Below are 13263 nucleotides of genomic sequence, written 5' to 3' on the forward strand. Positions count from 1 at the left end.
TATCACTGAGTGTTGTATCTTATGATTTATGATGATTGTATTTTATGATTATGATCATGATTTGTCACTTGTTGCTTGTATGTACACTGAAAGCTTATGCACCAGAGACAGATTCCTTGCGTGACCAATCACACTTGGCCAATAAAGAATTCTATTCTATTCTGTAATAAAACCGGGACAATCCCCATACTGGTCATTCAACAGATAATTTAACTTGCAGAATGATCATCAATGACCATGGAAGATAATGCTGGAAATTTTTCAGAGAGAATGCTAGAATCCTAGAATGCCGTGATGATGTATTTGGCTAGCATAAATAATTTCCTCCAAATGCTGTAATTTGGGGATAGGAAACAATTTGGTCACAGCTGGAATTTTGAAAGCATGTTGCAGGAGTTCTACAACATGTTCTCACATGACCACAATTAGTTACAAAATACCCCTTTACCTAAAGTCAAACTGTTGATGTTATTCTTTTCATTTCCTCCAGGCAAGTAAGATGTTATCTGTCTCTCCTAGCTTATTTAGTTTTTTTCTAAGGAGACAAACCATTCTAATAAAGCAATGGACTCTCTAATGGGAGCATGTTGAGATTTTTATAAAATAAAATAATGCAAGAAGCCTGATGCCTTGCAGCATCTCAGCTTTTTATGTTTAATTTAGAAAATTAACAACAAAAAAAAATGAGGTCATCTAGGGTGGGAATCTATGGAGGCAAAATTATTCAAAACAATGGAGGGAAGCTTAACTAAAGGTTAAGAGTTAAAAAGGTTAATAAAGGTTAATTGGTTATGTTTTCCCTTAATTCTGCAACTGTTAGTTACTTGTACTGGGTCTGGTCCTTGTGTGAAGTTGCAAGTGACAATAAACAGCATACTGCATTTTAATTTGATTGTCATGGTTTCGACAGATAGAGCCAAATAAATCAGAACTCTGAGGCAAGAAGGTTCCTCAAAGAACACATTTATTGGATACAAAATACCGGCACAGTCAAAAGTGAAACCAAGTCTGAGAGTCTCCCCAAAGAATTATATTATGATAAAGTTAAACTTCCCACCCCAGTACTATGCAGTCATCCTCATTTCCCAATAGAATAGGTTGGCGGGCTTTCTAACAAAATGTCCAACCCGCTAACGTAGCCGATAGAATGACCTTGGTTCCCATGTGACACAGAATTGTTTAGACTAGCAAAATCCTCCGGATCCCCTCCCATTTGTGTGGCAATGAGCAAGATGGCTTCAGCTAGGTTCGTTGTAGAGTTGACATTGATATTAAAATATTTGGAGATTTAAAGAAAATTGTGGGATTTGATGGCAGGTTTCAAGCCCCATGCATCTGGATAAGGCCAAGGAAATAAGAACAACATGTATTTTAGTAAGGAATATTTAATGTAGATCTGTGTTTTTCATACTTGGCAACTTTAAGATATGTGAACTTCAACTCCCAGAATTCCCCAGCCAGCCTGCTGGGTCTATACTAAGGTAAATAGTAAGTTCACACATCTTAAAGTTGCCAAGTTTGAAAAACACTAGTGTAGACTAAGGTAAATACAGAATCCTGGAAACTTCAAGATTTTCTACTCATATTTGTAGTGAGTTTCATAAAGAAAAGTCTCTATGAATGCCACATGGATTGAGTTGCTGTTTATGACATAAGCTGCCAATGGACTTGCCTTCTGTTTCTTGGTTGTTTAGATCTACTCTCCCTTACATTATTTTCCCAGCCTTCATAAAACCTCTCACCTCCGTAATAGCAGTAGGATTCTATGCTTACTTCTTTGCATGTAATGCCTGCAACATTCAGGAAGATTTCATTCTTAGGGAACAGTAGATGCAGAGCCCATTCCCACAGAACCTCATTCCCAAATATAATATCACTTGTAACATTGTGCTGGATATTTTTTAAAATACATTTTTAATGAAATATTATTCAAAAGTAAAAATTTTATTCTGAATTAGAAGTGAAGCCTGATATTTTGTCCTTGAAACAATTTGTTATTGTTTGTTATTGTGGCTTCAATAGAAAGGTAGCTGGAAATGGCCCTGGTGACACAAAACAGCTTTTTCTCGCTATTGCCAGCAATTGCATAAAAACTATTTGACTGAAGGATGTTTTCCTAATAGGTGAATTAAACATGCTGTGTCTTGTTCTGTATTTTAAAGCCAGATAAGAAAAGTACCAGTGTTTTAGAGGCTTAATATATACAAAAAGATGAGCTTCCAAAGTTTTTTAGGTAAATCATCATCATGCCACAGATGATAGTCTAGGTATTTTATTGACAATTATCTGCTCTAATGCAAGAGCTGGATCTGCTCATTGCATTCAGTTGACCAATGAGTGGAGGTGAGTTATGTGGTGCTAAGAAATCTGATAGTGGCTTGAAATCATGCATGAACAGATAGCTTTGCCAGTAGACGTTTTCAAGAAGCCTGTAGGAAATCTGTCTCAACTACTCAATCATTCTCACCTAAACTAATCATTATGGTTAAGTGTCAGGCTGCTTTTGGTCTGTCAGTTCCTCGTGGTATATTATATGCATCTAAAGGTCCCATGAGCCCAGAAGAACATGGTGGATCTGTTTTGCATTCGCTGGAGATCTGAAAGCAATTGGATAATTGGAAATAACAATAAGTTCTTAGTCCAGACAGAAGCAGCTTGCCAATTTCAGTTTACAGTATGGAGCAGATTTGAAAGTGAGAAATGCACTTGATGTGTATCAGAGGGTGTACTCTTTTTGTTTCAGGACAAAACAAATACATAAAACATATGCAGCATTTCTGTGTCAACCCTTTTCCACAGTACTCAGCAAAAATATTTACTAAAAGAAAAATAAAGTGCAACTCTCAAGTGATATCTTTTAAAATAATTAACAAATAAGTTTTCTTTCTCAAAATGTGTTTCTTGCACAGCAGTGTTGCACCATAGGCTTTCTTATGTACATCTGGTCCACGTAATATCTGCATAGTTAGCATTGCTGTTAATTAAAATAGGCTAAAGTTACTGGCTCTCTCTTCTTTTTCTGGCTTACCTATCTTTGTATGGTTGGCAGTCTTGATTACTAATAGGCCATAATTCATGTCTAATAAGTTCTTGTAGATTGATGACTTATATTTTAGGATTGATTTATCTTGACTTTTCATAGTCTTGAAATCTGCCCAAATTGTTATATTCTCCAACACTTAAAGCAAGCAGGTTATTGTGATGACCTGTGAAACACTTCTCTATATCTGAAAACAATCATAGAAAAATTTGCAGCGTGCTTTGAATTTACAAGCCTTTCTCATCTATAATTGTCAGAAGACCAGTTTTGGGGAGAAAGACATTAAGCTTTTATTTCTCAATTCCTGAGGTAAATGGGGACCACCAGCATCACCACAGAAATCTTGCTTGGTATCTGTCAAACTCTGGCTCCCTTTTGATTAAACCTATTTTAATCAAAAAGGAATGGGGGCTGGCATGCCCAAAATGGATCACACAAGCTTTTTTAAAAAATGAAAGTGGGTAGCTGCAATCTAGTGCATTGCATGAGTGTTGGTCTACCTGCCAAGAAAAAGATGTTTAAAAAGCAGGGATCATAGAATGCATGTGTTGGAGGCTACTAAATCCAATTAAACCTACCTGATGAATGACTCCCAAATTTCATTCAAAATCCTGTAATGAAAAATAGTTCTCTATTCTATGACTCTTATTGCCAGGAATTCTCCATAATTGATTGGTAGGGACCATCTTAAAGGGAGGAGGAAAAATATAGGATTTTGCACGTATTTTGGTAAGCCAGAGTTTTATAACTGACTAGATCTCAAAGCAACCAGTTTGTGAATTGGATGTATTCTCAGCCATTCTGTTTGCAACATGTTCTAAACATTCCATGCCTCCCCCTCCCTACACAAACACCAGAAAAAGCTGTTCACCTACTGCTTTGAATGATTTGACATACATGATGGTGGTTTTTTATAAAAATATGACATAAAGGTTGAGTATTTGTGTCATGGTATATAGATCAAGTAGCTGATGCAGACAGAAGTTATAGATTTGCTGGTAACAAACAACCTATATCAGCCTTTCTCCAGTTAGTGCCCTTCAGCTATACAGCTCAATTTTTTTAATTCCCAGGCAGAATGGCTGCAACCAGGTAGCAGCAGGATGGGAAATCTGGTTTTTAGTTTCACCCTGAAGAAACTTAATTTGATAGTCATAACAACAACTTCTACCACTTAATACCACTTTACAATGCCTTAGTAAGGCTACACTTGGAATACTGCATCCAGTTTTGGTCACCACAATGTAAAAAAGATGCTGAGATTCTAGAAAGAGTACAGAGAAGAGCAATAGAGATAATTAGGGGACTGGGGGCTAAAGCATATAAGGAACGGTTGCTGGAATTGGGTATGTCTAGTTTAACGAAGAGAAGGATGAGGGGGGATATGATAGCAGTGTTCCAATATCTCAGGGGCTGCCACAAAGAAGAGGAAGTCAAGCTATTCTCCAAGGCGCCTGAAGGCAGGGCAAGAAGCAACTGGAGAAGATAACAAAATACAAAGACCTACAAATAGAAATAGAAAGACTGTGGCAAAAGCAAGCAAGGGATGGAAATTGATCAAGGAGAGAAGCAACTTAGAACTAAGGAGAAACTTCCTGATAGTTAGAACAATTAACTAATGGAACAACCTGCCTCCAGAAGCGGTGAATGCTCCAACACTGGAAGTTTTTAAGAAGAGACTGGACAGCCATTTGTCTGAAATGGTGTAGGGTTCCTGCCTGAGCAGGGGGTTGGACTCGATGACCTCCAAGGTCCCTTCCAACTTTATATTATTATTATTATTATTATTATTATTATTATTGGATCATTGCACAGTCAGCCAGATGTTCAGACTGGATTTGCATTTTGTCTACCTATCGAGTCCTTACCCAGGACCTGGGATAGGCAGATGTGGATGTTTGGTGGTATTACAGGTATCGTCGCAGGATGGAAGCAGTTCCTAGTAAGGCCGCCTTTTGCAATTGACTAATAGCGAATTTGTCAATGCCAATGGTGCTCCAGTTGTTTTGGGATTTCACCCAAGAAGCCCATTACTATTGGTACTACCCTTGCTTGCTTTTGCCACAGTCTTTCTATTTCTATTTGTAGGTTTTTGTATTTTGTTATCTTCTCCAGTTCTTTCTCCTCTATTCTGCTTTCTCCAGGCACTGCCACGTCCACTATCCAGACTTTTTTGTCTTTCTTATCGACAATTGTTAAGTCTGGGGTGTTATGTTTCAGGTGCTTGTCTGTTTGAATTCTGAAGTCCCAGAGCAGTTTAATTTTATCATTTTCTATGACTTTCTCTATTTTATGATCCCACCAGTTTTTGCTTACAGGCAAATGATGTTTTTTGCAGATCTTCCAATGCACCATTGTTGCTACTTTGTCATGCCACTGCTTGTAGTCAGTCTGTGCAATCTTCTTGCAACAGCTTACCAGGTGGTCCACTGTTTCTCCAGCTTCTTTGCATAGGCGGCACTTACTGTCTGTTGCTATCTTCTCAATTTTGACTTTATATGCATTTGTCCTTAAGGCTTGGTCTTGTGCAGCCAGAATTAGTCCCTCGATCTCTTTCTTCAATTTTCCTGCTCTTAGCCATTGCCAGGTCTTGTTATTATCTGCTTTCCCAGCTATTTTTTTCATGTATTGGCCATGTAGTGCTTTGTCTTCCCATGCCTCTATTCTGTTCTTCATTTGGTCTTTCTTGTAGGCCAGTTTGGTCTCTCCAGTAGTCAGTAAGCCTTCCTGATATACTATTACTACTATTACTACTACTACTACTACTACTATTATTATTATCGATCATCGCACAGTCAGCCAGATGTTCAGACTGGATTTGGATTTTGTCTACCTATCGAGTCCTTACCCAAACATCCAGATGTGGATGTTTGATGGTATTACAGGTATCGTCGCAGGATGGAAGCAGTTCCTAATAAGGCCGCCTTTTGCAATTGACTAATAGCGAATTTGTCAATGCCAATGGTGTTCAAGTGGTGCTCCAGTTGTTTTGGGATTGCACCCAAGGAGCCTATGACTATTGGTACTACCCTTGCTTGCTTTTGCCACAGTCTTTCTATTTCTATTTGTAGGTCTTTGTATTTTGTTATCTTCTCCAGTTCTTTCTCTTCTATTCTGCTACCTCCAGGCACTGCCACATCCACTATCCAGACTTTTTTGTCTTTCTTATCGACAATTGTTAAGTCTGGGGTGTTATGTTGCAGGTGCTTGTCTGTTTGAATTCTGAAGTCCCAGAGCAGTTTAATTTTATCCTTTTCTATGACTTTCTCTATTTTATGATCCCACCAGTTTTTGCTTACAGGCAAATGATATTTTTTGCAGATCTTCCAATGCACCATTGTTGCTACTTTGTCATGCCGCTGCTTGTAATCAGTTTGTGCAATCTTCTTGCAACAGCTTACCAAGTGGTCCACTGTTTCTTCAGCTTCTTTGCATAGGCGGCACTTACTGTCTGTTGCTGTCTTCTCAATTTTGACTTTGTATGCATTTGTCCTTAAGGCTTGGTCTTGTGCAGCCAGAATTAGTCCCTCGGTCTCTTTCTTCAATTTTCCTGCTCTTAGCCATTGCCAGGTTTTATTATTATCTGCTTTCCCAGCTATTTTTTTCATGTATTGGCCATGTAGTGCTTTGTCTTCCCATGCCTCTATTCTGTTCTTCATTTGGTCTTTCTTGTAGGCCAGTTTGGTCTCTCCAGTAGTTAGTAAGCCTTCCTGATATACTAATTTCAGTGCATCTTCATCATTGTTCTTCAGATATTCTTCCAAAGCCATTTTTTCTTCTTCAACCATCTGATGTACTTGTAGCATTCCACGCCCACCTATTTGCCTTGGTAGATAAAGTCTATCAATGTCTCTGCGTGGATGAAGGGCATGATTCATTGTCATTATTTTTCTGGTCTGCCTATCCATTGCTTTTAGTTCTGCTTGAGTCCAGTCCACTATTCCAGCTGTGTACCTAATGACTGGGATTGCCCAGGTGTTGATTGCCTTTATGGTATTTCCTCCATTGAGTTTGGATTTTAAGATCTTCTTCACTCTCTTGATGTATTCACCTCTAATCTTTTTCTTGACTTCAGTGTGCTTGATGTTGTCAGCTTGAAGGATACCCAAGTATTTGTAGTACTCTTCCTCATCCAGACTCTTAATGTTATTTTCGTGGGGCATCTTGATTCCTTCAGTTTTCATTATTTTTCCTTGTTTGATATTAAGTGTGGCACATTTGTCCAAGCCAAACTCCATTACAATATCTTGGCTATATATACGGACAGTGTTGAGCAGCGATTCTATTTCAGATGATGTTTTTCCATACAGCTTCAGATCATCCATATTACTACTACTACTACTACTACTACTACTACTACTACTACTATTATTATTATTATTATTATTATTATTATTATTATTATTATTATTATTATTATTATTATTTAGCTCCTCAGATAATTCCAGTAGACAGCATGAGAATGGAAGACCTCATGACATTGTAAATTCTGCCTATTTTGTACAACTTCAAGTATATTTGTGTCTGCTACTCAGCAAGGAGTTCAATGACTTCATATATGGGATCTGTTTGCACTGTACAGAATTCAATCCCAAAGAGTTGATTTTGTTTGATGATTGTGTAACACAAACATATTTTATCTTTCTATTTATATGTCCTTTTTTCCCCCCTTAGCTAACTGTTCACCACCATGCCAGAATGGAGGGATGTGTCTACGACCCCAGTTGTGTGTCTGTAAGTCTGGTACAAAAGGAAGTGTTTGTGGAGATGCCACTAAGCAAGAAACTGTTTCACCTGGGGGACCAAGTCCTGCTACTCCACCCTGGCCTATCCCTCAGCGGTCAGTTCAGCAGATGTTTTCAAAGAAGGTGCAGGTCCAGCAGAAATCAAATCCCATGGCTCAGATGACATTCACACTCAAGCAGAAACCTCCTGGATTATCTCAGCAGACACAGCCACAGTAAGTTTTTCATTACTGTATGCATGTGGGCATGTTTTAAATTTGTCTAATGAGCTACTTGAGACTGTAGTTTATAAGACAAATTTACGAATGTCCTCAACTTCCCGCACAGGCTGTTACATAGAGAACTTTTCCTACATTTTGGAGCATTTTCATAAGGACAACATTTTTCTATAATTAAAGATCATGACATCATTTTTTTTAAAAAAAAAATCAATAGGTCTGATTCTTTTTTGTATATTAAATCAATGAAAGATAATGTTGGTAGGATAATTGCCTTTGAAAATGTATTGAATGGTAACAAGGAATTTAGTTTGGTGGCATTTTGTGGACATGGGCTTATATTAGCGACAGTAGCCCACTGGAGAGCCATGTCACTAATACTTGGATTCAAATTTGGTTGCTTTGAGAGCTGGAAAATCAGGAGTAACCTAGGAACATGAATGAAGTGTCTATTATAATAAAAATAAAGTGGATTCTTGTATAATGATATAAATGTTGCTATGGACTCTCAAAAAGAAAATATTGTCTAGATCAGAGGTCACCCATATTCTTCATCATGCTTGTATATAAACATGTAAATGAATGCCTCCCTTCATAGATAGTTGATATAGACACAGATGTAGATGTAGACATAGATAGATGTAGATGTGTATGCGCAGCTCCTCCACCCTGAGTTATATTGTGATTGTTGCAGAGGAAAATCAATGCCTTTTGTAGCGAAGTATCTTTCATCAGTCATCTTAAAGTAACTAATATTGCTTCAGAAGAAAGTTAAAATGTCTTCTGCCAGTAATTTGACTTCATAGATATTACCAGAATGAGGAAGGGAGATTCAGGCTAGGGTCTTTAAGAAAATTATTGTCATCTACGTCTCCTTCAGGAAGGACTGGAACAGAAAATAAAGACCTACAACTGGCCATACTAGAAACAGTAACCACTTTTTAAATGCTGGTTTGTACTTGAAAGTGAACAGAGTTACTGACTTCATTTGCATTCACCAATATTTAAGTTGTTTTTAAATTTTTACTTCTGGAGTCTACATCACACCACCTTGCAATTTAAAAGAATTCTTAATGTGGTTTTTTATCATTTTGTCTTTTCTCCAGATGATGTAATATGTAATATGTCAAATGTATTACCTCTGTTTTTCATTGGAAAACATTGAAATGGTGAGGCATGGCAGTACTAGGCACACACAATATCATTCTTATAATCATTCACAACAATTCCCTCACATACTTGCTGGTAAGCAGTAGATCTCGCCTTTTCCCTAAAAGCCTAAGAAGGACAAAAGTTTCATATAACATTCAGGAATGAAATCCATACAAAGACCATTACTAGTCAAGGAGTCTGGATAACATACAAGCTGGTAGTTTTGTGCATTCCAAGCAAAGCTATTGTTACCAAGAATCAATTCTTTTTGGGAGCAGAGAGTTGGCCTATTAAAAACTATTTTGTTTTAATGAAACCTATTTCTTGGGAAATTGCTTGTTAGGAGGTATTTCTTGGCTCTCCTATATTGCATAAGTCTTGGATCAAATAGTGTACAAGACAACTTCCATCTCTGAAGTTTATTTATTTGTTTAAAATATAGCCACTCATCTTAAAACCAGAACTCTGGGTAGCTCATTGTAATTATATGTGAGAATAACCTTGAGAGACAGGAGGAAGAGCCACAGACTGGACAATTCTGTTCACAGAAGAGGGTGGGAAACATTTCAAAAAGGACTTGTTTTCCAGAGAGTAAAAGGAGAAGACGGGAGAAATTCTTTGAGTCTTGCAAGATTGATATTAGCCCTTCGAGATAGTCCAGACAAGAACCACAACTATGAATAATAGTTCTATCATTTTTGTAAGGTTATATTAATAGAATCTTCTGAAATGCTTCCCATGCAGTCTGTGACTCTTCCTCCTGTCTCACAAAGCCGTTCCTTATTATTTATTTATCTGCCTTTATTATTTTTACAAATAATTCAAGGTGGTGAACACATCCAACACACCTTCCTCCTCTTATTTTCCACACAACAGCAGCTCTGTGAGGTGATTTGGGCCAAAAGAGAGTGACCCAGGGTCACCCAGCTGGTTTTCATGGTTTAGGTGGAGCTTAAACTCACCGTCTCTGGCTCTATAGCTTGGTGTCTCAACCACTAGACCAAACTGCCTTAAACCACTAGATCTAGCTTAATCACTAGACCAGGGGTAGGCAACCTTGGTTCTTTTATGACTTGTGGACTTCAACTCCCAGAATTCCTGAGCCAGCATGGCTCATAAAAGAGCCAAGGTTGCCTACCCCTGCACTAGACCAAACATACCATTATATTCACAACCATAGGATAAAACAATATCCCACAAAAAATAAGAACAAAAAACAATAAACCAGAACTCTGGCACCACAACCAAACTTCTCAAATGTAATCTACAATACTATCCTCCAACTCTGCTTTCACCCCATTCCCACACTTGGGAAAACCAGTTCTTCAGTGTTTTCCAGAAGGTTAAAAGGATGAGGGCTTGCTGGACCTCAAGGGGAGGATCTTCTATAGGGCAAAGAAAAAGGAACACTTCCTTGGTCTCTTTTGCCTTCAAGGAAATTTTGCCTTAATGTCATTGTAAGTAGGGTTATGACATCTACTTGTCAGTGTGTATACAGTGGGCACTTACGATCACAATTTTCCTTGATGGCAAAATTAAAGGGAAGGGACCTGCAGTGGATTTTTAAAAGCAGGAATAACAGAGTATTTTTTTTTTTAAAAAAAGGACAACAATGAAAGGACATGATTGATTGGCCATTGTCAAAAGTAATCTTATCAAAGTTTTTAAAGGCAGAATGAGTACTAGGACAATTAGTTAATTTATGTGCTTATTCAGTTTCATCTTCCCATATTAAAAATATCTCTTTATACATGCCGTTATCGAAGCACAGCACAATTGGAGGAAATTGACTGCTTTAGGAAAATGGTAAAAGTTCATATATACAAAGTAGTGCTTTATGTATAAGTCATTGTGTTTCTTCTGTATAGGTTGTTTAGTTATTGCAGTCCCTATTATTGTACATAAAAATTTAAAAGTTGAAAATATGTAAATAGGATTGCATTTATAGTTAAATGCTTTATATCTTTTGTGAAGCTTCAGTTAGATTATGAATAGGCAACATGTGGCCCTTTGGAGGTTGGATTCCAGTTTCCATTATTCATGGCTCTTATGCAGGATGGGATTGATGTGTGTTACAATTCTACACCCTTGCCCTTTCAGTCCATTCATATCTGAGTCATTTCCTAATGACATCCTATAGCAGTGGTGGCGAACCTATGGCACGGGTGCCAGAGGTGGGACTCGGAACCCTCTCTGTGGGCACATGTGCCATTGCCCCAGCCTTGCCTCCCCTGTGACCCCCTCCTCACCAGCAGCCCCCCTGGAGTTGCCCCTGAGCGTGACCCACACGGAGCAGCAGCCAAGGATATGGCAGCCAGGCAGCGTAGACAAGACTCTGCCCTCATGCCCCATTGCGCACAGTTGATGCTGTGGGGCACGAGCAGAGGGCGTGGCCACCATGGCGCTGCTGGGCTGCATGGGTAATCTGCAGCGGGCCCTGGAGGCGGTGAGTGGCCCTGCGGGCAAGGAGGGTGGGGCGGGGCAGGGGGGAATGGGGGATGGGGCCAGTTTTGGGGCACTCAGTCTCTAAAAGGTTTGCCATCACTGTCCTATAGCCTACATACCGTGTTTCTCCAAAAATAAGACCCAACTGGAAAATAAGCCCTAGCATGATTTTTCAGGATGCTCGTAATATAAGCCCCACCCCAGAAATAAGCCCGTTAAGACTGCCAGCCAGATGGACACATTTAGTATCGTATTTCCCCGAATATAAGACCCAACCGGAAAATAAGCCTTAATGTGTCTTTTGGAGCAAAAATTAATATAAGACCCAGTCTTATTTTGGAGGAAACATGGTATATTTAGAATAGTGTTTCTCAAGCTTGGGAACTGACTGGGGAATTCTAGGAATTGAAGTCCACACATCTTACAATTCCCAAGGTTGAGAAAAACTGATTTAGAGAATGTAACCGGATTTCAAGTAGTATTTCTGCAAACGGAAGAGCTCCTGCTTAAGGAACAGGAAGTCATTTGGGGTAATATCTTTATTTTATATTCTCCTAAGCCAGGAGTAGGCAACCTTGGCTCTTTTATGACTCGTGGACTTCAACTCCCAGAATTCCTGAGCCAGGCATGCTGGCTCAGGAATTCTGGGAGTTGAAGTCCACGAGTCATAAAAGAGCCAAGGTTGCCTACCCCTGTCCTAAGCCATTCCCCTGTCCTCTGCTGTCTATTGCCAATCCCTCAGTCTCCTAAAGGAGTGTTCAGAAAGAACAAAATTAAATGAAAACTGTTTCTTCTCCTCCATTTGTGGAATCTCTTTGGCCAAGCAGGATGGACGGATGAAAATCGGTTTGAATTGATTGTGGAAACCTAAATTGCCAACCTATTGCAGGCTGAGCTGAGATCCTTTTTATGTGAGTTAGCTGACTCACTCTGGGCTGTAGCTGAGTATATCTGATAATTTTACTTGATCGCTTACTGGTCTTGTGAACGCTACTTAAATTGATCAGAAGTTAGTGTGTGTATTCATAAGTGGGATACAAGGAATTTGATATTCAAAATGTGGAAAGAATGCAAAAAAGGGATTCAGTCAGCCCTGCTCGAAGAGTTCTCATTCACATAAATTCAGAGTATTGAAGTTCAGATTACCTTTAATCTGCATGGCTAAAATAGAATAAGGGATTCTTCACAGCCTTTCAATGATACTTCGTGAAAACTGAGCCCCTTTTCAAATGTTCAGAAATCAAAATTGCTATTTTTAAAGAAAGCTTCAGAGAATCCTGTCTTTTATCTTGAATTATAGACATTTGCAAGAAAAAGCTCGGAAACACCACTGACACATAGCTTCTATACACAAGATTGTTGTATGCTTGCCTATAGAGATCTCTGCCTAGCATAACCTTTTCTTTGATGCCTTTCATTGAAAATGCAAAAATAATCTTATTCAACGTTATGTGAAACTGAACTATTGTTTTATTATTCTGTTGTTTCTAATTTGTTGGCAGACTTTTTTTATTTGAACATATGACATTGTTGGCCTCTTTTCAAAGGGATTCCTTGCTAGGCTGTATGCTATAATAAACTTTATTGTAATCCAATCACATTTATTATGCAGGGTTCATATCATAGTCTAGTTAATAAAGTTTCTTTTGGCCACAGGAATTGA

General features: G+C 38.5%; 1 protein-coding gene across 3 annotated transcripts in view; it reads left to right on the forward strand.

Annotated features, from left to right (window-relative positions):
- The window catches only part of LTBP1 (latent transforming growth factor beta binding protein 1), a 196184-nt gene that overhangs the window by 19769 nt on the left and 163152 nt on the right, over nt 1-13263 (forward strand). For all 3 annotated transcript variants that reach the window (XM_039352347.1, XM_039352349.1, XM_039352350.1), the window contains exon 3: nt 7715-8000. In XM_039352347.1, the coding sequence (XP_039208281.1) occupies nt 7715-8000 (286 nt within the window). The remainder of the gene's footprint in view (nt 1-7714; nt 8001-13263) is intronic.

This window comes from Crotalus tigris, unplaced genomic scaffold (genome assembly GCF_016545835.1).
Source record: "Crotalus tigris isolate CLP2741 ecotype Arizona unplaced genomic scaffold, ASM1654583v1 scf7180000018420.1175843, whole genome shotgun sequence".
NCBI classification, from domain to species: domain Eukaryota; kingdom Metazoa; phylum Chordata; class Lepidosauria; order Squamata; family Viperidae; genus Crotalus; species Crotalus tigris.